The 27246-nt window shown below is 57.4% G+C and overlaps 1 protein-coding gene across 1 annotated transcript; it reads left to right on the forward strand.

Moving 5' to 3' along the window:
- On the forward strand, positions 1 to 27246 carry CAMTA2 (calmodulin binding transcription activator 2). The gene is made up of 22 exons (XM_056863594.1): positions 1 to 114; positions 825 to 928; positions 2248 to 2315; positions 3616 to 3751; positions 4033 to 4104; positions 6500 to 6653; positions 6807 to 6947; positions 8852 to 9993; positions 10226 to 10352; positions 10488 to 10622; positions 13674 to 13786; positions 18106 to 18284; positions 20106 to 20184; positions 21284 to 21587; positions 21795 to 22156; positions 22990 to 23177; positions 23268 to 23508; positions 24299 to 24370; positions 24562 to 24582; positions 25099 to 25292; positions 26311 to 26385; positions 27157 to 27246. Exons 1-22 carry the CDS (start codon positions 87 to 89, stop codon positions 27218 to 27220), a joined length of 3999 nt encoding a protein of 1332 aa, XP_056719572.1. The 5' UTR covers positions 1 to 86; the 3' UTR covers positions 27221 to 27246.

Here is a 27246-nt window from a genome sequence, read left to right on the forward strand (position 1 = left end):
CCAGGACCGATCCCAATCCTCACACGTCCTGATCTGAGCCCTCCAGGCCAAGAACTCTAACAGTGTCACAACACAGAATCCCAAAGATGAACAAGGAAACCACAGGGGTATCTGGTGAGTAGTTGTGAATGGCTTGCTTTGTGCAGGGAGATGGACTAGATGACCCTTGGGGTCATCTTTATGCTTCTTCATGCCGGGCAGCTTTATGCTTCTTCATGCCGGGCAGGGGGCAGCCCCACCTCTCCATCCCTGGACTTGTAAAAGGCTCTGTATGCAAAGCGACTTTTCTGGGCCATTTTGTTTGGTAACAGAACTCGGCCGGTGTGCCTGCTGGATATTTCTTCTGTTTAATCGACTGCTGCTTGGGGTTTGGGCTGTTGGAGGCATTTAAGTGTGTTTTTCTTGTGGCTTGTGGATTCTCTCATTGCTCCTGTATGTTGCTTTGAGTGCCTGTGTGGCCGAGAACACAACTCGCGATCTTCCAGGGCAAAGCCTGGATACCAGGACAAATCAATGCTGTTCCACCGAGGGCCCAGGAGGTCTTGATCCAAGCCTAGCAGGGGTCACGAGGCAGCCGCGGGGGGGGGGGAGGGGTTGCCCCACTTTGCAAGGAACATGGGGAGGGGAGGGGGGTCCCAATAGCTACTCTCCCACCTTCTGACTAGTATATAAGGACTCAGGGATCTCCATTCCGACTTGTATTTGATTAAGGGAGCTCTGACTCTCCAATGCTCGTACCCTGAAAATCTTGTTGCTCTCTGAGGAACGACTGGACTCGAATCGGGCTCTCCCTCTCATCCTCTGCCTGTCTCTCCTCCTCCCAGAGAACAGCCACCACCTGAAGGTTTTCCTGCCCAAGAAGCTGGTGGATTGCGTGCCCAAGTGCCCGGCTCTGCCCACAGAGCGGCTGCAATGGAACACCAACGAGGTGGGCGGCGCGTGGTGGGGGAGGAGGGGAGCCGCCCACCTTCTGGAATCCCTGTTCTTGACAGGCTGGTGGGAAGAGCTTGGGGACCGGAGAGCATGTTGCCCTCTTCTCGTGGCAAGGGGTCACCCCAAACCTGTTTTCCACTTAGGGCGCAGCATTGAGCATAAAATGCAATCGTGCAAATAGAGCAATCTGCTTCTTTTTAATTTTTTCTTTTTTTATTTCCTTCAAAAAACACAAGAAAAAAACAAAGAAAAAACTTTTTAAAAAGATACATACATAAAGACAAAAATATAACAACAGTGGTAGCAGATTTACATATATGTTTCTACACACGGTTTCCAAATATCGAAAAATAAGTCCATGTGCAGTGGCAGTTGTGTACATGCTGTGTGTTCAAATATTGGTAGGGGGTTCTAGAGCCAATGCGGTGTAGTGGTTAAAAGTGGTGGAGTCTAATCTGGAGAACCGGGTTTGATTCCCCCCACTCCTCCTCCACATGAGCGGTGGAGGCTAATCTGGTGAACTGGATTGCTTTCCCCACTTCTCCACATGAAGCCTGCTGGGTGACCTTGGGCTAGTCACAGTTCTGTCCGAACTCTCTCAGCCCCGCCTACCTCACAGGGTGTCTGTTGTGGGGAGGGGAAGGGAAGGTGATTGTAAGCCGGTTTGAGTCTTCCTTAAGTGGTAGAGAAAGTTGGCATATAAAAACCAGCTCTTCTTCTTCTAAGATCCATGGAGATAGCAGGTATAAACTTTAAGGGTTTGGCAAAATAGGGTGATCTAGCTCATTCCTGAGGCTCCAGCCATTTGCTTCTGAACATGTGCAGAGTGCTTCCTGCATCACTGAGTAAATACACTATAGCAAGTAGGTGGTGTTTCCACCCAGGCAATTCCAAAACTAAAACGACTAAATGGAGGCTATCGTACTTTGGTCACATCATGAGAAGACAAGATTCCCTGGAAAAAGCCAACCATGCCACAAAACGTTGGAGGCAGCAGGAAAAGCGGAAGCCCCAACGTGGGACAGATTGACTCAGTCACTTGTGGGAGCACCCCTGCCCACTCGGCAGGCCTCTTGTTTAGCAAGGCCGCCATGGCCTGGATTGGGCAAGTTCTTCAATTGGGGTGGCCAGTGTCATCCCACCTGGACATGCCTGCCTTTGTCCAGTGGGTCGGACTTGCTGTCCTCCTGGCCCTTCAGACGTAGCCCTTGTGGCCATGGGGTGCTGCGGCAGCTTCCAACGTTTCTCCCAGGGACCACTGAGGCAGGAGGCCAGGGGCTCTCTCATTTTTCTGCCCTCTTTCTATCACTGCAGGAGATCGCCTCCTACTTGATCACCTTCGAGAAGCATGAAGAATGGCTCTCCTGTTCCCCCAAGACCAGGTAGGGAGGAACGCTGGCTCTCTCCCACTTGGGGGACCCTCAGCGGGGCAGACAGGGGTGGTGCACGTGCCCCGTGAGTGGGAGTCTCTCGGAAAGGAACGTAATTGGCTGCCAAGACTGGATCTTTGTGGGGTGGTGGGCGAGGGGGGGGGCTGATGCCAGCAAGAAACCACCTAGATAGACTCTGTTTTCATTGTATCTATGCTATTTATTTAAAACATTTATTAGCTGCCTTTCTTCCTTAGGGAGCACAAGGTCCCTAACAACATAGACAAAATACATAAATAAAATACATGTTAAAAATAAAAACCAAAATTTAAAATCACAATTTGGGACCGCTAGTAAACTTAATCAGATGCGGCCCTCAATCAAACCGTCTTCTAAAGATTGCAAGGGAGGGGGCTGGGCGTACCCTCCTGGGGCTTTGTCATGGCAACTATTCCCCGGGGGGGGGGCATCTCTCACCACTGGGCAATTGCAGTGCCCCCCCCAGCATCCGGCACGTGAGAGTGTGCTCCCCACGCTTCCCTTGCCTCACCACCACCCCCGTCACGAAAACATTAACCCTACAATTACTGTGAAGCTAAATACTAATATAATTAAAGTTACTAGCATTGCTTAATCATATTATATATTATAACAAATCATAGTTTTAGTAAAATGCAAATCAGGTTTCAGCTTTTATCTCACTGCTTTTAGGGATTATCAAAAAGCCCAAGTTATCTCACCTGTTCTCCTTCGAGACTTCCAGCCGGAGAAATCTGATTTGCTTGTCACAGGAGTACATATTTATAGAAAAATATCAAATACATCTTTTTCTAACCCATCTGATCTTTTACAATCATGTGGTTATATCTAGATATCTGATTGGTTATAACTAAATATGAGATAAGCAACTTAAGTACAAATAAGCCAATCAGCAGGTGCCTGTGAGTTACATCTGATACAGCAAGATAAGAAGGCCCGTCTCAATTCTTAACCTCTATTATAAAGCAGTGAATCTTTTTTAATGTAACTCTTTCAACTGACTGTCCAAGATGAGAGTAGCTCTAAGCAACAGAGTTCATTGACAGTCGAAAAGTCCTTGATCTCTCGGTTAATTTGCAAACCCAGCAAGAAAAGAGTAGGGATATCATTGCTATTGTTACAGGTGGGACGTGCAGAAATGCACGTTTTCTTGTCCGCCCGGCATCCAAAGACAGCTGGGCAGCCATTGTTCCCCAAAATGCCATCCCAAACCATGCCCGCCCTTTTGGAAGGTCCCTCAGTGCCTGACCCTGCACCCTTTCCTCTCTGGCAGACCTCAGAATGGATCCATCATCTTATACAACCGCAAGAAGGTGAAATATCGCAAGGACGGCTATTGCTGGAAGAAGCGCAAGGACGGGAAGACCACTCGCGAGGACCACATGAAGCTGAAAGTGAAAGGTGTCGAGGTGAGGGTCGGGAAGGGCCTGATCTGATCAGGAAAGGAAGTGCAGAAAGGCAAGATCCAGGGGAGAGACAGTGCCGGGGTCAGGAGAAAAGGGAGCGGGTGGCAGAGGCCCAGGCAGTCAACACCGTCCCTGGTGGGGAGATCTGGGGCAGTCAGCCAGGTGGGGAAGAAATGGGTGGGGGTCCTGGAGGGGCTGGGCATTGTGGGTTTGCTGCAGGGAGGAAGAGGGAGGATCCGTTGCCCCCTGGAGCAGCTCCAACCATCCTCTGCCTCCCCCACCAGTGTCTCTACGGCTGCTACGTCCATTCGGCCATCGTCCCAACATTCCACCGGCGCTGCTACTGGCTGCTGCAGGTACCTGTCAGGAAACGGGAGGGGGGGTGACCCCGGAGGTAAGTAGGGGGTGGGCTCTTCTCCTCTGGAAAAAGGTGCCCGGGCCCGGCACATGGTCGAGCCATATTCTTCTCAGGCATGGGTCCCCTTTTCCCCAAAGTGACCACCGCCACCCCCAGGACCAGAGGCCAAGGCTGGGGGACAAAGTAAGAGGACCCCCACTGTGGCCTCGGCCCCATTTGGTGATGAAGAAAGGGCTGGCCGTGATTGCAATTGGGGAAGGTCAGTTTGGAGACCTGCCCCGTGGCATCTGCCCCCTGGGGGTGTGCAAGGGCCTTCCACAGGGGGTTGCCCCTTGGCCGCACTCTTTTTGCAGGATCCCTGGGGTTCTGGTCCACAGCCCCCCCGGCTCTATTGCTTACAAGGACTGATCCCCAAACCATCAGAGATGCCAGAGCCTAAACTGACCGGCTGGACTGATGGGAACAGGTGCTTTGATAATAGGAAAAGTGCAGAAAAGCTCCATCAGAGTAATCCAGCAGCTGGAACACCCTCCCTGCAAAGGGGGGGGGGCTGCATATGTTGGGGCTTTTTAGTTCAGTAAAACAACCATGGTGGGGGGCAAGATTGGTGTTGATAGAATGGCACACAGCATGGAGAAAATAGCTTTTCTCCCTCCTCGTACTAGAACTTGGGTCGCCCAATGAGACCCACCCCAAGGAGGCTTTGCTGCCGCCTGCTGCAGACAGGGCTTGATGGGGAACGAGGCACATCCTGGTGGAGAGCGAGAGGGGCCACTCTAGTCTCCTGGAAGGGAGCCTGGTGCCTGTCCCTTGGAGTTTCCGGCATCTCACAGGCCCTGGGAGGCAGGGGAGGAGCCGCTCGGCCTTGACCCGGGAGGGAGCCACGTTTTGACCCCTGCGAAAGGGCCACTGAACCGTGGCTGTTTCTTTTTGGGCGGTTTCCTTTGTTGAGCTTGTTTGTTCCTTTATTGTTGAATCATGGTTGAGTTTGACAGTAGCAAAGGAGTCTTTTAAGGGAATAAATAAAGTGTGCCCCTGATTTCCCCAGTTATTTAGGGAACCGACCCACCTGCCTTTTAAATCGAGCCGCCTTCCCTGGCAGATGACTAAGCAAAGTATTGAAGTCCTGGGAAGACAGGAAATAGGACCAGCCACGAAGCCATAAAAATAGCAACCGCAGGCTTGGAACCGCCAGCTGTGAGAACCGCAGCAAGGATCGTAGCCCCCGTTTGGGTCACGAGAGGGCCGAGTGGGATTGCCTGGCATCTGTGAGGGGGCTGCATCCGGAACCTGGGTGCCCCTGCAGGAAAGGCCCTCTGTCTGCTTGCCCTCCCCAGTGTGCCTCCAAAGGGCAGGGGGGCTCAGAAAAGCCAAGGACGAATGTCTGGCCTGTGCAGGAGAGGGCTGCCCAGTGGGTACCCTGGGCAATCATTTGTTGACTAAATGGAGCCTCCATGTTCAGAGGTAGTGTGCTTCCCATTAACAGTTTCGCAGGGACAGGGGAGGCTTTCGGCCCAGCTCGGGAGCTTTCTTGGGGGGTGGTTTGTTTTATTTATTTTATTTGTTTGTTTTATTTATTCCTTCATAGGGAACATTTCTTAGCTGCCTTTCTACCTTATAGGAACTCAAGGCGGCTTACTATGTAAATAAAAAAATAGATAAAAGAACACTAGTTAGAATCCATAATTTAAAACTGCTGGTATGCGGAAGTACTAGTCAAATGTGGGTCCTGAATAAAACTGCCTCCTAAGGATGGGAAACGAGGGGGCCAGGTCGCACTTCGCTTGGGAGGTTGTTCCATAATTGTGGTGGCTGCCACCGAAAAGGCCCTCTCTGGTGTGCCAACCAAATGAGCTTCTCTGATCGATGGGACAGTCAGGAGGGCCCCTCCCTGTGATCTTAATGCCAAGGCAGGAACCCGTGGGAGAAGGCGGCCCTTCAGATACCCCCGTCCCAAGACACGTAAGGCTTTAAAGGTCAAAACCAACACCTTGAATTGGGCTTGGGAGTGGATCGGTAGCCACTGCAATTGCTGTAGTATCAAGGTCCCACTCTGCACTAGCTGCAGCCTCCAAACACTCTTCAAGGGTAGCTCCAAGCAGAGCACATTGCAGTAGTCCAGTCCTGTGGTTGGCCACAGTAGGAAACAAAATGTCAGACTAGCTGTCCCCCCCCCCCCCCCCGGGGTCTTCGCGTGTAAGAAACCAGTGTTGGGGCTGAAATAACTGGGATAGCTGGTGGAAGGGATATGGGGAGAGGGCTGCCCAATTGGTGGGCTTGCCTTCCTAGAGGATGTGAGCCCCAGCCCCAGTTCTGAGAAAGCCAGCTCTGTCCTGGCAGCTTCTGCTTTCCCCTTTCCCACCCCAATGGCTTCCCTCTCTCCCCCCCTCCAGAATCCGGACATAGTGCTGGTTCACTACCTGAACGTCCCGGCCATCGAGGACTGCGGGAAGATCTGTGGCCCCGTCCTGTGCTCCATCAACAGTGACCGCAAGGAGTGGCTGAAGTGGTCGAAGGAAGAGCTGGTCGGGCAGCTGAAACCCATGTGTGAGAGACGGGGGGAGTGGGTGAATGTTGTGTAGTGGGGGTGGGCGGGATATGAAGGGAGAGCCTGGCAACCCAAGGCTGTGCAGGAGAGTGGGGGGTGAGACCAGCTGACAGGCCTCCTCCAGCTGTGGCCACTTTCTGTCTCCCCCACAGTCCACGGCATCAAGTGGACCTGCAGCAACGGGAACGGCACTGCGGAGTTCTCCATTGAGCAGCTGGTCCAGCAGATCCTAGAGAGCCACCAGTCCAAGCCCCCGCCCCGGACCCACGCCTGCCTCTGCAGCAGTGGCCTTGGTGAGCCCCCCCCCCACTCCTCTGCTTTGGGAGAGTTATTCCATGCCCCTCCAGGAGGGGCATGGAATAACTGAAAACTCAGGAGTGCAAACCCAGTACATAAAAATAGGAGCAGATGGCTCAAGAAATTAATCTGAATTACCCACTGAAATGGAAAGGGTTTTCACCACAAACAACACTGCAACCCCGGACTATGGAAACAAAAGAGGTCCGGGGTCTCAGGCGCTGCGTGCAGAAGCCCCAGCAGTCCGGGGGGCTGCGATACAGAGCCTGATTTCCCTGAGGGCCATTCTGTGTAGCGGGTTCCCAAAATCCCACAGCCGCTGTGCTGAGCAGGGTTTACCAGTCCAGTCACGAGTGGGTGATTCAGGATTGTTATCTACGTCCGGTTTTTGATACCTGGGGGTTTCCTTGGGTGGACCTTTTTGCAACCGGCTCAGCAGCAGAGGCTCCAATTTTTTGTTCGCTAGTGGGGAGCGACCCACTATCGTTGGGGGATGCCTTCCAAACCCCCTGGGTCATCTGTCTTATCCCTTCCCTCCCTCCCCACCCCTCAGCGGGATTCCCCTGAAGAGACCAGCAGGCAAAATGGGCTGCATCTTAATAGCTGTCGGGGTGCCCTCCCGTGGAGAACTGCGGTATTTCAGAGGCATCCCCACTAGCTCCGTTCTCTGGTTTTGGCTTCCTCTGGAGGGAGGCCTTGGGTTGAGGCTGGGCCTGCAGATCCTTCCCTATTGAACAGCTGGGTTCGAGTCCATGAGCACCTTAGAGACCAACAGGATTTTTGGCGTGTGCGTTTTCGAGAGTCAGCGCTCCCTTTGTCAAACAAACGTTGAAGAAGAAGAAGAAGAAGTTGGTTTTTATATACCGACTTTCTTCACCACTTAAGGAAGAATTAAACAATCGCCTTCCCTTCCCCACAACAGACACCCTGTGAGGTAGCTGGGGCTGAGAGAGCTGTGGCTAGCCCAATGTCACCCAGCTGGCTTCATGTGGAGGAGCCGGAAAACAAATCCAGTTCGCCAGATTAGCGTGCGCCCTTCATGTGGAGGAGTGGGGAATCAAACCCGGTTCTCCAGATCAGAGTCCACTGCTCCAAATCACTACACCACAGTTTGACTCTCAAAAGCTCATCATACCCTAGAAATCTGGTTGGTCTCTCAGGTGCTCCTGGACTCAAACCCAGGCTGTTCTGCGGGAGACCAACATGGCTCTACCCTCTGAAACTGCTTATTGAAGACAGACAGCGGGTGTCTTCTTGCAAAAGCTTCCATTTCTCCTTCAGCTCCTCCATGGTTTTCTGTTAATGCAAAGAACACCAGAAGAGCCCTGCTGGATCAGACCCCTGAGGGTCCTTCTAGCCCAGCAACCCGTCTCACCCGGAGGCCAACCACTTCCTCTGGAGGGTGTGGAGGCCGGGGCCTTCCCCAATGTTACTAATTTGGTTAATTTTGTTTTCCAAAATTAAAAAAACAGAAATATAAAAACATTGTCAAAGGTGGCAGCATTATCAGTGCTGAGTAAATGCAATTGTTATTTGTGGGGAAGGGGTCTGCTTCTTCCCTCTATATTTGCCTCCCCCACCCCCGCCACTTCTCCCTTCCAATGGCTTTGCTCTCTGCTTCACATAGCCGCCCCCCGCCCCCCAGTGGGGCTTCAGCAAATATTTTGGTCTGAACAAAAAAGTTGTGTGAGGGATAGAGGCCGATGGTGTGTGTGGCCCAGCGTCTTGCGTGGCCATGTGGATATTTCATGGAAGACTAAACTAGTTCTTGCGGCTTATGCTCACTGCTGAAGGCGGCTGGGAGATCCAGCCATTTCCCTGTTTACTGGGTTTTCTTACTTCTCTCTGCCTCGTTCTGCATTCACGTGTTTTTTCCTCTTTCTCTGCCGTATCACGTCAGGGAGTCCTGGTCACCTCCCGCACAAATGCAGCAGCACGAAGCACCGGATCATCTCCCCAAAGGTGGAGGTCCGCCCATGTCCTTATCCTGCTCTGACAGAGGTCCAGAACATCGCTGGCAGCGCCGAGACGAAAGCCGAACCTGAACCGGCCAAGCCATCCGGATCAGACAAAGATTCGAAGCTGGCCAAGGCCGTTCTGCCCAGCCTTGCCAACACCTGTCCTGAATCCGCGCAGCACTCGCCCAGCTTGGCGCAACCCAATGGCTTCCCCAAGCAGGAGCTGCCGTCCGTCACGCTCTCGGTCGGCCTTCCAGGGAGCACGATTTTGGTCATGACTGGCCTTGGAGGGGCGGAAAAGCCTCTGGTGCTCACCCCTAGCCAACACCTGGTCTCTGGAGATGGGAGCGGGGCGCTGCCCCCCCCTCTGGGGCTAGCCCTCTTGCCCGGACCTGGCCTGGTCCTGTCCCAGAACCTGGAAGCCACCATGGAGACGAATGAAATGGGCACCGAGACCTTTGACCCTGACTGTTTCCTGAACAGCCCCAAGCAGGGGCAGACCTATGGGGGCGGGGCGGGCCTCCAAGCCAAGCCGGAGCCCTCAGAGACTTCCGCCCCACCAACTTACTCTCTGTTCATGTCCACAAACCGCTTCTTTATCCAAGATGATGGAGCCAGACAAGGGCCAATCCCACCTTCGCCCCCAGCCGCTGAGGGGACGGAGGAGGCAAAGAACAACCCCGAGACCCCCATGGAGACCGCAGGAGAAGGGGGCTTGACGGCCGAGAGGGTGCTGGGCGAGAGCGAGGGCCAAGCTGAGGAAGCGACCGGGATGGCAGCCACAGAGCTCCAAGAAGAGCTGTACTCCATCATCCAGACGGCAGCTGCTGCGGCGGCAGGCAGCTCCTTCAGCCTCTCCTTCGACAGCCACTTCCCAGACCTCATGAGCGAGCTGATGACCGAGGAGTCTGGCCCCGGGAGCGTGCCCAGCGCCAAGGAAGGCCGTGGTGGCCCAGGGAGCCCCGTCTCGGCCCTGCCCGAGGCTCTGGCGCAGCCCTGCTACGCGACGGAAGGAGCCCCACGAGGCTCCCCCCGGCCTCTGGTGTCCATCACAGACTTCTCGCCTGAGTGGTCCTACCCAGAGGTGGGTGGGAGGCAGGGAAGCCACTGGGACAGGTGGCAGGCGGGACTCTTGGGCTTTCTGGAAAGGGAGGGGGCCCAGGAGGGGGCCTTCTGGCTTAGCCCAGGGGATGGGGGTGGGGCGAGGGGGGTCCAAGAGCTTCTGCCCAGCTTGTGCTGAAAAGGGCCTCAGCTGCCCCTTGCCCCGTGAACTCTTCTCTCTCTCTCTCATTCTCTCTCTCTCGATGTGGGAACAGGGTGGGGTCAAGATGCTCATCACCGGCCCTTGGGCGGATGAGGCGGAGCCCTACACCTGCCTCTTTGACCAGATTTCGGTCCCTGCCTCTCTCATCCAGTCTGGGGTGCTGAGATGCTACTGCCCAGGTATGGGGCCTAGGGTGGGGAGGGCCTGTCCTTGTGATGGGGGGGGGCAGGCAGGCATGCTGCCTGGCTTCCAGTGGGTGTGGGCATGGCAATTGGCTTTCCTGAGGGCTACTCTCGCTTTCCTCCCCCGCACAGCCCACGAGGCGGGCTTGGTGCCCCTGCAAGTTGCTTGCGATTCCCGGTTGGTCTCCATGTCGGTTTTCTTCGAGTACCGAGCCCGGAACTTCATGGCGCTGCCCAGCACCCAGCTGGATTGGCTCTCCCTGGATGGTGAGTGGGCTGTCTGTTGACGCGGCTGGGTTGGGGGCTTCATTTTTTGAGAGGGGGCTCTGCTTTTCGCAAGGCCAGAGGGTTCTCTTAGAGGGAAGCAGGAGGTTTGGCTGCTGGAACCAGGGCCGCCATCCCGCAAGGTGGGGAAGCTGGCAGGGCCCAGGATTGCTGGCGGGGGCTGCTGCTGCCAACCTTTTGCCCACCCTCCCACCATTGCCACCGGGGGAAAGGGCTGCAGGGGCTCAGGCGGCTGTGAGCGAGGGCAGTGGGAGGCCTGGCTAGCGGGTAGATGAGGGGCATGCAGGGGGTGAGAGGGGAGGATGGCACGAGCCAGCGGCTGATCACGGATGGGAGGGAGCCCTGGGCACTCTCTGCCCAGCCCACCAAACCTGGAGCCAGCCCTGGCGTGACCACCCAGCAGTTGGCATGGGTCTGGGTAGCCGGGGCCTTCGTGGCTTGTTCTTGAGGAGACATGCCTAGATGCGAAGCCGGCCTGTGTGATGACTGAGCCTGAGCCCCTTGGCACCCGTCCTGGCATGTCTGTCGTCTCTGCGCCCCCTCCCCTCGAATTTGGGAGTCCTGCCCCCTTGGGTGCCAGCCCCTGCCCTCTGAACGTGTGTGGCATTTGTGTCGCCCAACTGCCATGCACTGACCCCAAAGCTGGGCTGCCCAACTAAGGTCCGAGTGGCATCCTTGGCGGCGCGGCTGGTGCTCAAACCCTCGGGATTGTTTGTGGCTTACGGCTGGAAAAACCTCCTCCTGGCGGTGGAGCGGCCGGGTCTCGGGCTGGGGCCCCTCCAGGGTGTCACCTTACGGGGAGGGTGGTGTTCCTGGCATGCTGGAAACTGGAGGGCTGGAAGGAAGGAGAGGGTCACGACTTTCCATGACGGGGGCACAGCGGGCCAGGAATAACACCCCGGAGACCTGGCGCTGAGCCCACTCCCCTCCAAGAGGAGCCGAGAGTCCTTCACCCAAGTCCCTCCCCCACCTTTCTCAGGAAGAACCCAGGAGTCCGGGCTCCTGGAACGGATCCACGGCATCGCTGGGTTTTCCTTTGCCCTTGCCTAGGTTTGAGTCTGCTAGCCCCCCCCCATGCACCCCTCTTCAAGGGACCCCGGGCAGGCCTGGTTGTGTTGTGTCTCGGTCCGTGTGAACGTACACGAACCTGTGAAGCCCCGGAGCGGGACCCTCAGTCTACCTGACTGCACCTGATCTCCTCTGATTGGGTTTCTGCTCTGAAAAGTGTCTCCAAGCGTGCTGCCTGAGAGAGCAGGAGTTGAACGCGGGACCTGGCTAGGGTTGCAAGGGGCCAGAGTCCCAGTGTGGTTTGACTTGGTCCAGCCCCCTCTCCTAGGAAACCACCCCCCATGTGGCCTGGGGGGGTGTCCTTCCCTGTCCAATTTGGCAATCGATCAGCCCCAGCCCTGAAGCCAAGTTTCTCCACAAAGCCTCTGCAAGCAGACGGGGGTGGGGGGTGCTCTCTTTGCCTTCTTGAGACCTGAAGCCCCCCCACTGCACCCCTGGGATTGTGGCTTTAAGCCGAGAGCCAAGTGGCCAGCCTGCCTGCCTGCCTGGCACAGCTCTGCCCCTGCCCCACGCCAGCCAGGCTGTCAGTGCGCTCCGCTCACTCGCGTATGGCCTTAAGATCTCCTGAGGGCTTTCCGTGTGCCCTCCCCAGACTGGAGGCTATTTCGGGATGGAGCCTCGTCACAGTTTGCTGTCTGGCTGCTGCTGCTGCTTGGCTGCCTCCTCTGGTGGTTGTGGGGGGAGCTGGGGGGTCCCGACGGTGGTGGGGAGTGAGCCGGCTCCCCCCTTATTCCACTGCCAGCTGAGCAGGGGGGCCAGAACCCCTCCCTCCCGCCTCCTGGCTGTCACCGCATACCAGGCAGGGTTGGCGTGCTCTGCTCCGCACCCCTCCCCACCCAAGTGCCTGGCTGGGGCGGTGCTAACCTGGGCTTTCTGCGGGGTCTCTGGCCGAAGCGCTGAATCCCGCTGGGAGTGGTGGAGCCGAGCGCTGGGTGCTTTGGCCTGTGGGCTGGGGGCAGCCATCGCTTCCCCTAGGCGATGGACACGGAAGGTACCTGGCTGTGGGGGTGGGAGCTCTGGGGAGGGGGGAGAGGCTGCCGCATGGGGGTCTCGGATGATGGAGAGAGGGGTCGGGGGGGGGCAAGGGACCATGTGCTGGGAGTTCAGGTTTTTCTCCCCTCATCTAGCCTCACCCCAGTTTCTCCCAGAGGCTTGACTGGCCAGGAGCAGCCTCACTCGGAGGAAAGTCTCCTTCCTCTCTAGCTCCTCCTGTCTCCATAGAAGTCATGGGGGGAGGGCTTCCTGTTGCTTGCCCGTCTCTCCTGCTCCTCGCTTTGGGGGGGGGGGCTGGTTAGGTGGCATGCTCTGTTTGGGAAGCTGAATGAACTAACAGCGGGGGGGGGTGGGCATGGGGAAACGGGCTGGGATGGAGTGCGTCTCTTGAGTACCGTGGGGTAGAAAGAGGGGCATTATGACCTTGCAAAGGGAGAGGAGAGGCTGGCAGTTGTTGCCAGGGCAGGGTCCAGTTGGGGGCACAGAGCAGGGTGTGGCCCCCTTCCCCTCCCCCCATTGAGTTTGTGGCTGCAGGCCAGGAGCAACGGCTCCCTCCTCCTCCTCCTTGGAACTGTTTTTCTCTGACTCAGGTCTGTGATTTCTCTTGAGTGGGCTCAGACCATACAGGTGAGGGCTGACTGGTTCGCTGTAGGATTCCTGGTTCCTTTCCTGCCACTTTGCACCTGGAACCTGCTCCTCTGTGCTGATGGTGCCCAGGGCCCTCCCTTACGGACACATGCACACACACACCCAGGCTAATCTCCCCCCCCCCCCAACAAAAAAGATCTTTGGGATTAGAGGAGCCATTTTCCAACCTGGCTAATCGGCCTTTAGTCAGGATTAGCCCACCACCCCCCACCCTGACCTTCCTCTCCTGGCCCATTGAGCGCTGCGTCCACAGGGGAGCAGAGACCAGGGCAGAGGGGTCCAGAATCTCATGATTGCTCCCCTACGCCCCCACTCCCAATTCAGATAACCAGTTCAGAATGTCCATCCTGGAGCGTCTGGAGCAGATGGAGAGGCGGGTTGCTGAGATGACGGCTGCTGCAGCCACCCAGCCGCGGGGGGAGAAGCCGCCCAGCCAGGTGAGTTCCCGCGGGGCAGGGCAGGGAGAAGGCTATGGTGGCCGGGGTCTCCTGACCTCTGCTTCCCTCCTGAATCCCCTCAAATCGGTTTCTGGACTCTTTTGAGTTGCTTTGAGCTGCTTGTAGCAATCCCAGACTGTTATAGCAGACGTCTCACAGAGCTGCTCTCTGGGTCGGAGCCGGGAGATTCAATGGCTCATCCTTGCCCTTCGGCACCCGTGGGCCTTGACTTGGGGGGGGGCTGTCTGGCCCCTTCTCCTCTTTTGGGATCAACGGTAGCCCCATTCACAAGTTACGGTGAATGCACTCACACTCTGTGACCGGTGCTTTGAATAATTCTCATGCTCTGCAAATGGGCAGCTCAGTGTGGGATTCAGACCTCCATTCATCCTGGCCTGGGGCTCCAGTTTTGTGTGTAAAGTGAACGTACTTTGGCTCTTCCTTTCAGAGCGATGTAGGCACACACCTGCACACAGGATGTACGTGGAGGCCGGGCTAGTGAGCATCCCTTTGCATCTCAATACTGCAAATGGCTCTTTTGCCTGTCCCATTTGTCCCTTTAGAGATGCCCCACATCTGCTCCGACCTTCCACCGTGAGAAGTCCCTGGGTGCCTTCCCTGCCCCCCAGTGGGTCAACCTCTGGAGCCAGGGGCCCTAGAAGCCTTATGGGGTCCTCTCAAACGCTGCCGGCTGTGTATTGAGAGGCAACAATGGGGAGCCGGTGCGGTGTAAGAGTGTCGAACTAGGATCTGGGAGACCCAGGTTCGAATCCCCACTCGTGCCATGGAAGCTCACTGGGTGACCTTGGGCCAGCCCAGTACTCTCAGCCTAACCTACCTCACAAGGTTGTTGTGAGGATTAAATGGAGGAGAGGAGAACAATGTCAGCCGCTTTGGGGAGAAAGGCGGGGATGTAAATAAAGTAAATAAATGAATATTGAGTGTCCCTTCTGAGGGACACTGCCCCCCCCCAGTGACCTGTTTCCCTCCCCTGCCCCATCCATATCTGTTGCACTTTTAACTCTTTCTTGCCCATGGACACGGCAGGGAGTGAGTGGCTTGAGGGGGTCCAACTTGTTCTGCTGTCAGCGGTCAGGGTTTCCATCCCTGTCACAACGGACAGGTCAGACCAGCCAGCTGCTATAACGTGAGGAGGCCGCCACTGCAGGCTCAGGGAGAAAAGACGGCCCCCACTGGCCGACCCCATGGAGGCTCCCCTCTCCCCACAGAAGAGGGGCCCCAGAAGAGTCTGAGGCGGCCCCAGAGGATGCTGGGTGCGCCTGCCCAGCTCTTTCTGGGGAACGCCCCCCCCCCCGAAGATGCCCTGCACAAGAGCCCCACCCCGGCAGAAGCAACGCCAGCCCCTGCAAGGGAGGGGCTGGGGTGGACCCAGAGGCGAAGGAGCAGAAGAGGGAGGCGGCCGCCTGTCAGCCGGCAAAGGAAGAGGGTCCCCAGAGGAGAGGTGTGGGTCTTTGTCGAAGATGGAGGCAGTTTAAGAAGAAGACACAGACACACACCCCTCCCCAGGGTTGGGCTGGAAGGCGCACTTGGGAAGGTTTTTGATGCCTGTTTTTTCGAGAGAGGATGAAGGCAGGGTTGTTTGCTGCTGGGAAGGGTCACAACGCTCTCCTGCAGCCATCCGAGGTGAGCCACGGACAGATCCGGAAGGACCCCCGCCAAGCGCTGAGGGCACGGCAAAGGGGAGATGGGAGCGTCAGGAGAAGCCTGCGTGGATCGCCTCTCGGAGGGGGCTCTGTGGGTTGCCCCTCCCGCCCCACCTCCCTTTCTTTCTCTTTGTTGCCAGGCCTGGCGGACGGCCTGGTATATTTAGCCCTTTCTGTCCCTGGCGTCGGCTCTCATGTTTCACTGGGATTGGCACCTGTGTGGCCAGCCCGGCTATTCTTGGTTTCTGGGGGCTGCTGGAGGGGGAGAGAAGATCCCCGCTTCATCAAGGCAGGAAGGGGGATGTGGGGAGGAGGGCCAGCCGGCATCTCCCCCACCCTGTGCCCCCCCCACACATTCTTTCCATTGAGCTCAGAGGAGGAGGGCCGGCTTTGTCAGAGTGATGCACATGCCCCCCCCCCGCCACGACAGGGTGATCTTCAGCCCCTGCCATGCAACGGAGCTTGTGGCGCTGGGCCGGGAGGGGCAGGCAGAAGAGCCCCACGGGACTGTTTCCGCAGCACTTCTTCAATTTCTCATCATCTTAAAATCACAGATAAAAGGCCAAAAACTCCAGGAAATGCAGCCACCCTCCTAAGTGACAGAAGGAAGAACGCCCTGGCCTTCTCAATTCAGCGGAACAGAAATTGACTGACTTTGAACAAACGGAATCCTGCTCAGGCCAGCCTTATGCAGGGTCAGCCCTGGTTGGTACTTGGATGGGAGATCCCCAAGGAAGTCCAGTTTAGCCTGAGGAGGAGAAGACTGAGAGGGGATCTGATAACCAAGTACTTGAAGGGCTATCATATGGAGGAGGGTGCCGAGTTGTTTTCTGTTGCCCCAGAAGGTCGGACCAGAACCAACGGGTTGAAATTAAATCAGAAGAATTTCCATCGAGACATTAGGAAGAATTTTCTCACAGTTAGACCACATTCCTCAGTGGAACAGGCTTCCTCGGGAGGTGGTGAGCTCTCCTTCCCTGGAGGTTTTTAAGCAGAGGCTAGATGGCCATGTGTCAGCAAGGCTGATTCTGTGACCTTAGGCAGTCCATGAGAGGGAGGGCACCTTGGCCATCTTCTGGGCATGGAGTAGGGGTCACTGGGGGGGTGGGAGTTAGTTGTGAATGTCCTGCATTGTGCATGGGGTTGGACTAGATGACCCTGGTGGTCCCTTCCAACTCTATGATTCTATGATTCCAGGGTCGTGACACTGAGGCCAGCAGTGGCCAAACACCTCCGAATGCCTCTTGCCTTGACCCCCCCCCCGGCGTCACCATAGGTTGGCTGCGACTTGACATCCCTTTCCACCGCCAAGTTGGGGCTGCCATTCCCAGAGGGCCCTGTGTCCACTTCTGAGATGGTCTCCCCCACCCCCCACAGGGCATCTTGTGACCTGCCAGAAAGGACGGGCACAGGGGCTCAGAGTCACAGAATGTCTTGGGAGGGGGGACCTCAGGCACCAGCTGGGGCCCCTAGAAGCCCCCTTAAACACACTCAGGCAAAAGGGGGGCATTGAGAAGTCGGCCCCCTTTGCCTGGATGTTTTGATCTGAGGCTGCTCAGAGGTCCTCAAAGGACGGGGCGTCCACCCGAGGGGGACCATTTGGGGCGCATGCTGCCCTCCCCCACAATGGAATGGATACTGGGAGGCTCTGGAGGGGAGTTTCTGCCCCATGGGACTGGATCTTGCTGACCCCAAGGAAGAAGAAGAGTTGGTTTTTATATGTTGACTTTCTCTACCACTTAAGGTAGACTCAAACCCGCTTACAATCGCCTTCCCTTCCCCTCCCCACAACAGACACCCTGTGAGGGAGGTGGGGCTGAGAGAGCTCTTAAAAGAACTGTGACTAGCCCAAGGTCACCCAGCTGGCTTTGTGAGTAGGAGTGGGGAATCAAACCCGGTTCTCCAGATCAGACTCCACCGCTCCAAACCACCGCTCTTCACCACTACACCACGCTGGCACCAAAGTGCCCATTTCCTGCAACAGGGAACCTCATTGATAATTGGTTTGCTGTGGGGCGTTGGGGGGTCGCGTGAAGGGCCAGACGGGTGGGGATCACTGTCAACACGGGCCAGTGCTGGGTCAGTCTGACCCGGGAAGAGGAGTGATTCTTGGAGGTCTCTGGCCGGGGTGTCTGCCAGTGGATGGAGCTGGCATTCCGGCCTCTCCAATTGCTGCCCGGGTCTGGACGCTGCGGCATCCTGCTTGGGGGTAACGTGGGGGGCTCCCACACCCTGGGCAGGCATGCAGCCCTCTCCCCCGCCCCGAGTGCTTCCCCGCCCCCCCGGCACTGAAGTCATCACTTGTCTGATTTCAGCTTCGAAGCCTCCCGTGCTGTTCTTTGCACACACACCCCAATGCCTCTCTTTCCTGGGTGTTTGTAACTGGCCGTTTGTCATTGTGGCATGCATGGGGGGGGGGGAGCCATGTTCAGCCTGGGGTAATTCAATGCTTGGCAGCTGTTTGGCCTGACCTTTGATTGTTGCTTCTTGCGCCAGGAGCCTTTTGTTGCAACCGACCGGGCGCCGGGCAGGAGTTCCGTCCAGGGCAAAGCCCCGGGTTTGATTGAGGGAGGGCAGCGGGGGCTTGGGAAGGGGAGTCGCTTGCATTTTGTCGCCCTGGGGTGACCGTCTCCCCCCCTGCCTCCCCCCCTCCAGGCTGCTTCTGACTCCTTTGAGGACCGCATCGTGGCTCTGTGTGAGAAGATGATGTCTCGGTCCTGCTGGCTCCGCTCAGAGACGCTGGTCCACCACGTCAGCTTCCGGGGAATGACCCTGCTGCACTTGGCTGCGGCGCAAGGCTACACCCGCCTCATTGAGACCCTCATCAAGTGGCGGTGAGTCCCCCTGTCTTGGCAGTATTTATTTATTTCAGTGTTTTAACTTGCACCCTGGAGCTTACCAAGTGAAACACTTGCATGTACCGCATAATAAAGACATACAGCCCCACATGCCCTCTTTACGTCTAGGGAGGGGCCGTGGCTCAGTGGGGGAGCATCAGTTTGGCATGCAGAAGGTCCCTGGTTCAGTCCCCGGCAGCATCTCCAGTTAAAAGGGCCAGGCAGGAAAAGATGGGAAAGGCCGTCCTCTGCCTGAGCCCCTGGAGAGCAGCTGCCAGTCTGAGCGGACAAGACTGACCTCGATGGACGGAGGGCCTGGCTCAGGAGAAGGCAGCTTTGTGTGTGTGTCCGCGTGTACACCTTTAAGCAAGGGCTGAAGCACCAGGTTGGCTGGGGCTGGTTCTGGTTCTTCGGGCCTGGTTTATGCAGGGTCCCTCCTTAGACCCAGCGGGGTGGGCGCTCTGGTCCGGCTGGCTCAGATGCTCCCAATCCTGCCAAAAGGGCCTTCCCCTGCTTCCGGCCGCTGTGTGGCCCAGCTTTGGCTTCTGGGCCCTCCTGACCCTTGGCGGTGCTTCAGGGCCCACAGCAGAGAGAGCAGCCCGGCAGTGATAACCGAGGCACGGGGGGATGTCTCAGAGTCAGGCCTGGATTGCTCCGACCTGACTCCGAGCAACAGCCGCCTGTCACACTGCTGGGAGCTCCTCAGGACTGAAGCGGGGGGGGGGGGAGCTGCCCCCCTGACCTGCTTTCCTGACCTGAAAGGGCCTGGGGGAGGGCACCGTTTGCCCTGTTTTGCGGGAGCTTTACACGGATCGATCGTTGGGCTATATACAAGCAACCTCCTTAATGGGGTTAATTGCACCCCTTCCCCGGGCTGTTTCAGATCTGGAAAAGAGCATGGTGGTGGGGGAGGCTGAATCCCCTTCTTACCCAGTGCCAAAGTCCTGCTCCGGATCAGGGCCATGCATGCTGGGGAGACGAGTTCCCAGCAGTGTTCCGCATGGCTGTTGGTGTGGGCGTCGGGTTAGAGTCTGGGCCAGTCGCTGGGAAAGTCCTCTTGTGCATTTGCTTGTTTGCCATTTGCTTATTATGTCGTTTCTGCCCTGCTCTTCTTCCCAGTGGGGACCCCCCCCCCGCACCTCCCATTGTGTGGAGGTTGCCGAAAGGGATGCACTTTGACACTGCTCTGGTTAGACCTCATCTAGAGTTTTGTGTTAAGTTTTGGGCACCATAATTTAAGAAGGATGTAGACAAGCTGGAACGTGTCCAGAGGAGGGCAACAAAGATGGTGAGGGGTCTGGAGACCAAGTCCTAGGTGGAAAGGTTGAAGGAGCTGGGTATGTTTAGCCTGAAAAGAAGAAGTCTGCGAGGTGATATGGTAATACCTTCAAGTACTTGAAGGGCTGTCCTATAGCGGAGGGTGCTGAGTTGTTTTCTGTTGCCCCAGAAGGTCGGACCAGAACCAACGGGTTGAAATTAAATCCAAAGAGTTTCCATCTAGACCTTAGGAAGAATTTTCTGACAGTCAGAGCGGTTCTTCAGTGGAACAGGCTTCCTCGGGAGGTGGTGAGCTCTCCTTCCCTGGAGGCTTTTAAGCAGAGGCTAGATGGCCCATCTGTCAGCAATGCTGATTCTATGCCCTTAGGCAGTTCATGGGAGGGGGCGGGCGTCTTGGCCAACTTCTGGGCATGGAGTAGGGGTCACTGGGGTGTGTGTGGGGGAGGTAGTTGTGAATTTCCTGTGTTCAGAAGGTTGGACTAGATGACCCTGGTGGTCCCTTCCAACTCTTTGATTCTATGCTCCACTCCCTCCCCTCAGGAACACCAATGCTCAGAGCCTGGATTTGGAGCAAGAGGTTGACCCCCTCAACGTGGACCATTTCTCCTGCACCCCCCTGGTGAGTGGGCTTCTGTGGAGGCGAGGGCCCACGCTCTGCAGGACAAAGGACAGTTCTCCAAACCGAGGAAGGGTCTGTGGAAGAAGGGAGGGGCTGCGGACAAATAGCGACTTTGATGAACCAACGATGGTCAGATTCAGTCTAAGGCAGTGTCATGTGTAAAGTGGGGGGACATCTGCTGAGCTATAGAAAGCCTCCGTTTCCCGCCCCGGCATCTCCTATTTCAAGGATCGCAGGTATCAGGCAAGGCTTCTCTGTGCCCGAGACCCTGGAGAGCCGCTGAAGGTCCAGGCAGACAGTAGCAGGCAGGAGGGGAGGTGGCTGGACTCAGGAGACGGCAGGAAAAGCCCAACACAGGGCAGTCCGTTTGGGAGGTTGAGCTTTGGGACTTTCCATCCAGTCTCCATGGGAAGAGGAGGAAGAGGGGCTTGTGGAGGGAAAGGGTGTTGTGGGAGGGAAGGTGGCACTGGGGGTGGTGGTGGTAGGAAAATGGATGTGGTCACTGCTGAGCTTGAAAGCCAAACTCTGCCTTCCCAGAAGGCCCCCCTCCCCCAAATGCCTCTGCTGTCCTCTGGACCGAAAGCCACATTTTCAGGCTTCTTTTACGAGGAGGACAGGAAGTGGTTTCAAACAGGAAAAGCAGTCGGAGCCCCTGCAGACGGGTGTTTTCTGGGTTTCCAGCCAGACCTTAGAAGCCTTAACTTTGCGTCTCTGCAGTTTGCCCCAGTTGCCATCGTGCAAATAACCTTGGTGGGGGAGGGCTTTCAAGGCGCAGCCGACTTATGGTGTCGCCTCAGGGGGTTTTCGAGGCCAGCTACGTCCAGAGGTGGCTAGTCGTTGCGTAGCTACCCTGGACTTCCTGGGTGGTCTCTCTGGGCTGAGCCTTCTTAGCTTCTGAGATTGGGCTGAGGTGGGCCGGTGGCCATAGGGGGCGGCAGTTCAGAAGGCCTCTATTGCTGGCTTAGGGGTTTCCTTGAGAGCATCCAGCTGGCCCTTGTGGGGAAATAGGATCAGACGCTTTTGATCTCATGGGGCCCTTCTGAGCTCCGAGTCTCCCAACGCCCATACCGCCTTTCTTTTTTTCTCTCTCTCTCGCCAGATGTGGGCCTGTGCCCTTGGCCACCTGGACGCTGCCCGGCTCCTCTTCCACTGGGACAGCCGGGCCCTTTCCATTCCGGACTCTCTGGGCCGCCTCCCGCTCACCGTGGCTCGCTCCCGTGGCCACGTCAAGTTGGCCACTTGCCTGGAGGAGCTGCAGCGGCAGGAGGAGGGGCCCTCTGAGCAGCCAGGCCTGGATCCAGAGGCGGAGGCTCCGGGGGGCTCTGTCAAGGCCACCCCTGGCCCCCGGCGTCCTGCGGAAGCCCTGCGCATCCCCTCCCCGCTCTCAGCCAGTCCAGACACAGGTAGGGGCCCTGGCGGGCAGAGAGGTAGGGAGGGGCCATGGCTTGTGGGTCGGGACAGCTTGGCTAAGGAAGCTGCTGTCTGCCCCCCCCCCCCACTTGCTGTCCTTTCAGCCTTTCGGGTTTCACGGGGGGAGGGGGCTGGGCTTCACATCTCCCTCTCCCCCCTTTGGTGGCCAGAAGGCATCCCTCTGCTTCCCTTTCCCTCAGGGCTCAGCACCGCCAGCGGTGTCTCATCCCCTTCCGAACTCTCCGAGGGTTCAGTCTCCATCACCTCGGCCTACTCCAGTGGGTCGGCACTGCGAGAGTCGCCTGCCTACAGCCCCGAAGCCGAGGGAGCCATGGACATCTGCCAGGGCACCCCCGCCCCTGGGAATGTTGCCGGCTGGTACCTGCAGGAGAACGCCAACCCCTCCGGCCTCCCTCACACCCCCTTCTTTATGGACTACGATGAATTGGGGGCTACGGAAGGGCAGGTGGGAGGCCCCGAAGCAGACCTGGAGCCAGAGTTGCTGAGCTATGGGGAAAATGCAGAAAATGAGGACTACCTGCCCACTACGGATGTCCTGCAGGTAATCAGAGGAGGGTGGAAGCGCACCCAGACCCCACTCACCATGCCTTTTAAAAAAAAAAACCAGGACACCAATCTCCACTAACCAAACTAGAGAGCCAGAGTAGTAAAGCGGTTAGAGTGTCGGCCTAGGACCTAGGCGACCCAGGTTCGAATCCCCACTCTGCCATAGAAGTTTGCTGGGTGACCTTGGGCCAGTCACGCTCTCAGGCTAACCCACCTCACAGGGTTGTTGAGAGGGTAAAACGGAGGAGAGGAGAACTGTGTGAGCTGCCTTGAGTCCCTGCTGGGGAGAAAGGCAGGGTATAAATGAAGTAAACAAACAAATCCAGGCTGGTGCCTCTGAGAATTCCAGAGCCCTGGCGACCCCCCCCCAACTCTTGCCCTGGATCTTAGTCAGAGCGGTTCCTCAGTGGAACTGGCTTCCTTGGGAGGTGGGGAGCGCTCCTTCCCTGGAGGTTTTTAAGCAGAGGCTAGATGGCCATCTGTCAGCAATGCTGATTCTGTGACCTTAGGCAGATGATGAGAGGGAGGGCACCTTGGCCATCTTCTGGGCATGGAGTAGGGGTCACTGGGTGTCAGGAATGTCCTGCATTGTGCAGGGGGTTGGACTAGATGACCGTTATGGTCCCTTCCAACTCTGTGATTCTATCTGGAGCCACTCCGTCCCCCAGAGGCCCCTGTTCGGGGGGGGGAGCAGCGGCACCACATCTTGTTGCCCATCTCTGCTCACCTGGGCCTCCTATACTCCACTCTCTTCCAAGGACGAAAGAGTCCTGAGGGGGACCCCGGTGTCCTGATGCCGCCGCCACCTTTCTGTCCCCCTCCCCACAGGTGGACATGATCACCCTGGCCAAGCAGATCATCGAGGCAACTCCAGAACGCATCAAGCAGGAGAACTTCAGCTCCGCCGAGGCCCCGCTCCGAGAGCGGCCGGGGAACCTGGGCCTGAGCGAGACCATGTCCTGGCTGGCCGGCTACCTGGAGAACGTGGACCAGCATCCCCACGTCTCCCCACGCAGGTCCGGGAGCGCCTTCCCTGTCCTGCGGGCCGCGAACCCCCGCGAGGAGGAGGCGAGCGAGGCCTGCTCACCCCCGGCCTTCTTTTCCAGGCCCTTGAGCGCCTCGCCTGCCAGCCACTCCTGCCTCAGCCCCCTGCCCTCCCCGCTGGGGGAGCTGTCCTTCGAGCGCCTGCCCCCGCCCCCCACCGTGGCCAGCTGGGCTGAGTTCCTCAACGCCTCTGCCAACGGGAAGATGGAGAGCGAATTTGCATTGCTGACGCTCTCCGACCACGAGCAGCGTGAGCTTTACGAGGCTGCCAAGATCATCCAGACCGCCTTCCGCAAGTACAAGGTGCGCCTGCCGGAGCCCTCCCCTCTTCAGGGGGCGGCTCGCACAGCCCTGCCCTGCCTAGGAGGCTCCCTGGGGGTGATGGGGGAGGGTGCCCCCCTGCCAGAGGAGCCTGTCTTCTTCGGCCACCTGGCCTGCATGCTTTCGTGGCTCTGGTGGAATAGCACAAACCTCAGCTTGAGAGGTTTTTTAATCTGCAGATTTTCTACAGCCAGGGTCATAGAATCATAGGGTTGGAAGGGACCACCAGGGTCATCTAGTCTAACCCCTGCACAATGCAGGGAATTCACAATTACCTCCCCGCCCCCCACACCCCCAGTGACCCCTACTCCATGCCCAGAAGATGGCCAAGGTGCCCTCCCCTCCCATGAACTGCCTAAGGTCACAGAATCAGCATTGCTGACAGGTGGCCATCTAACCTCCTCTTAAAGGCTCCAGGGAAGGAGAGCTCCCCACCTCCCGAGGAAGCCTGTTCCACTGAGGAACCACTCTGACTGTCAGAAAATTCTTCCTAAGGTCTAGACAGAAACTCTTTTGATTTAATTTCAACCCGTTGGTTCTGGTCTGACCTTCTGGGGCAACAGAAAACAACTCGGCACCCTCCTCTACATGACAGCCCCTCAAATGATTAAAAACCATCTCTTCTTCTATATTTTGCCAGCGCGGTGTAGCACCATGGGTGGAGAAAGGTCCCTGGAGTAGGCAGGAGGAAGTGAATTCAGCTTTTGCAAGGTCCGCTGCTTTCATGGGGAGCCTGACCTACACTTCCCTCCCTTGCCCCCGTCTCTTGCAGGGTCGCCGGCTGAAGGAGCAGCAAGAGGTGGCTGCTGCAGTCATCCAGAGGTGCTACCGCAAATATAAACAGGTACAGCCTGGGAGGGGGCCAGAGGATTGGGGGGGTTGTCTTCAGAATTGTTGTTTCTGTCCAGGATTGCATGCGCTGCCCCCCTCCAAAAGCCCCCCCCCCCCAAAGAAGGGCATCTCTAGGATCATACACTCTCTCGCACCCCCCTGCCAACTAACCAATGCCCCTCTCCTCTCTCTTTGTCTTGCAAGCTAACCTGGATTGCGCTGAAGGTAAACGGGCGCAGCGGGGTGGCGCTGATTTATTCTGCTGGCACAGGGCCTGGGTCTCAGGGTAGCTTTAGTTTGCCCCTTCTGGGAAAAGTGTCTCTCTCCTGCTGGAGAGCACAAATGGGGAAGAGTCGGCGGAGAAGGGGGAGGTGAAGAGAGAGCCGGCACCTCCAGGCCCTGCTGCAGATGAGTTCCCCTCTGGCTCCAGCTTTAGGGTCGTGGTATCTGGAGGCCAGAGGGCGGGCCTGCTAGGGGGAGGGAGGGAATCAGGGGAGCTTCCCCCCTTTATCCCCAGGTTTCTTCCTGGTAGGGTACCTGTTATGCTTGTGGGCAAAGCTGTGCAGGATGCCAGGTGCTCTTGGCTGTGGAGGAGGCATGCTGGAGGGCACGGGGGGGGGTAGGGAATGCAGGCAGCGTAAGCCTCCAGTGGTCGGGGTCTGAGGGGTGCCTTGAGCCCCAGGTGGAAGCCCCTCCCTCCCTCCCTCCCTCGTGAACTAACGCCCCCTCCCTCCCGCACAGTACGCCCTCTACAAGAAGATGACGCAGGCGGCCATCTTGATCCAGAGCAAGTTCCGCAGCTACTACGAGCAGAAGAAGTTCCAGCAGAGCCGGCGCGCCGCGGTTCTGATCCAGCAGTACTACCGCAGCTACAAGGAGTATGAGAAGCTGAAGCAGGGACACCGGGCCTCGGCTGCCATGCAGCAGAAGATCAAGTGGGTGCTCGGACTCCGGGGGCCTCCCTGGCAGAGCCTGGGGGCCGGGAGCTCTCTTCCCCTCCCCCCCTCCCCAGACCTGCCTGGCCCCGTCTCTCAGCACGTGGCCTGCTGCACTCCCCAGCTGCCTCCCTGCCTGCACTGGGGGGCGGGGTGTGTGGCACTTGCTGCCACGGGGGCGTCTCTCTCTCTCATGCTGTCTAGGGAACCTTGGCCAGCTCCCTCACCCCCCCTCCTGCCCGCCAAAGAAAGGCAGGGTCTCAGATCCCCTTTCCTGAATTGGAGGGGGGGCAGGAAACTGAGGCCCGTCTCAAGAGCTCAGCACAGCAAGGTGGGGAAGAAGTGGAGGGCAAAGAGGCTGCAGATGGAGGCAGGCCGCAGCTTCTCGGGTGGTGGTGGGGGGATTCCCTGCTGCTCCAAACACCTGCTGGCCTCCAGCACCCTTGCAAGGACGTGGGACCGGACTGTCCTTGATCAGACCTAGTGAGGCACGGGGTGTGTCTGGACGCCTCAGATTTGGCAAGCTAAGCTGGGCCGGCCCTGGTCAGTACTTGGATGGGAGGCCACCGAGGACGTCCAGGGATGCTATGCAGAGGCAGGCGATTGCCAGCCACCTCTGAAGGTCCCTTGCCTTGAAAACCCCTTGGGGGGGGGACATAAGTTGGCTGCGGCTGGACAGCCCTTTCCACCGACACCCGGGGTCTAAAAGACTCCCTTATTTCTCATGTGTGCAAATCTGTCAGGAGCTCCAGCCATTTCTGCAAAGAATCCCAGACGGCAATTGATCATTTTTTGGTAGCCTGTTTAGTTGTTCCCTCTGTACAATGCAACAACCCTGTGGGGCAGGCCACTTGTTCCTATTTTGCAGATGGGGGAACCGGAGCTGTGCCCTTGGCCAACATGCAAGGAGTCTAGAGCAGAGGAGGGGTTAGGCCCGTCTGACTCTCTTCTGGGTGACCCTGGCTTCCACGAGTCCCCCCCCCCAGCCCCCCACCTCATCTGTCTCTCCTCTCAACAGGGGAACGTTCCTAACAAAGAAGCAAGACCAGGCCGCTCGCAAGATCATGAGGTTCCTGCGACGTTGCCGGCACAGGTATGGGAGCTGAGGCTGGAGAGGGAGGAGAAATACTTTGGTCCTCTTGGGATCCTAGCAATGGGTGGGTGGGTGGGTGGGGGGTCAGGGGTCCTTGTATGCCTCTCTGCCCTGGGTGGGTTGCATTCAGAGGCTGAAAGCTGTCTCCTTGGGCGGGATATTTTGGAGGGAGATTTTAAAATACTGTTATTGTTCATTTTAAGCGTGACATAAGTTCCAGAGACCATTTCTGCACCTGTCTGCATTACAATAAGCAATACAGGTCAACAGAGGAAATACCCCCACCCTATATAGCCAGCCTAGCTCTACTGCATGATTCAGGATCGGGGCCCTTTCCCAGCATGAAAATCCTTCTCCTGGGAGAAGTCCACACACAGCAACAACTGCTGCTGATTCTCCAGGCCACCGAGGGAGGGGCCATCGCTTTGAGGGGTGATGGGATGAGAGCCAGGGCCCAGGGCCGGAGCCCCGGAATGGCAAACTCAGGCCCTAGTCAAGGGGTGTGTGTGTGCGCAGTCCCTTGTTCTTGAGATTGTGTGATGACCGAGCTGCATATTCGGGGTGGGGAAGCCCTTTGGCCCCCCTCCCGTCTCTCTTAGGGGGATGTGCGCAGCTTGGCTCACTGGCTTGAGTCATCTGGAATTGTTTGCAGAGAGGCCCTCCTCCCCCTTTGCGGTCTTGCAGGTGGTCTCCTCTGAGCTGGGTGGGCTGTCGGAGGAGAGCGCACCCCCACCCCCCTTTCCAACTCTCGTGTTCTTGCCTCCAACGCAGGATGAAGGAGCTGAAGCAGCGGCAGGAGTCGGAAGCCTCCCAGAAGCGGAGTGTGGCCACTTAGCTGCCGCTGGACCACGCCGGGCCACC

The sequence above is a fragment of the Euleptes europaea genome, chromosome 18 (assembly GCF_029931775.1).
Source record: "Euleptes europaea isolate rEulEur1 chromosome 18, rEulEur1.hap1, whole genome shotgun sequence".
NCBI lineage: Eukaryota > Metazoa > Chordata > Lepidosauria > Squamata > Sphaerodactylidae > Euleptes > Euleptes europaea.

What these genes read in the sequence shown, in the direction of transcription:
- CAMTA2 (XM_056863594.1), top strand. Translation starts at nt 87, where the DNA reads ATGAACAAGGAAACCACAGGGGTATCTG. An exon ending in CGGGCAGCTGAAACCCATGT is followed by an intron (nt 6,654 to 6,806) that starts GTGAGAGACGGG and finishes TCTCCCCCACAG; the next exon opens with TCCACGGCATCAAGTGGACC. An exon ending in GGGAGAAGCCGCCCAGCCAG is followed by an intron (nt 13,787 to 18,105) that starts GTGAGTTCCCGC and finishes CCCCCCCTCCAG; the next exon opens with GCTGCTTCTGACTCCTTTGA.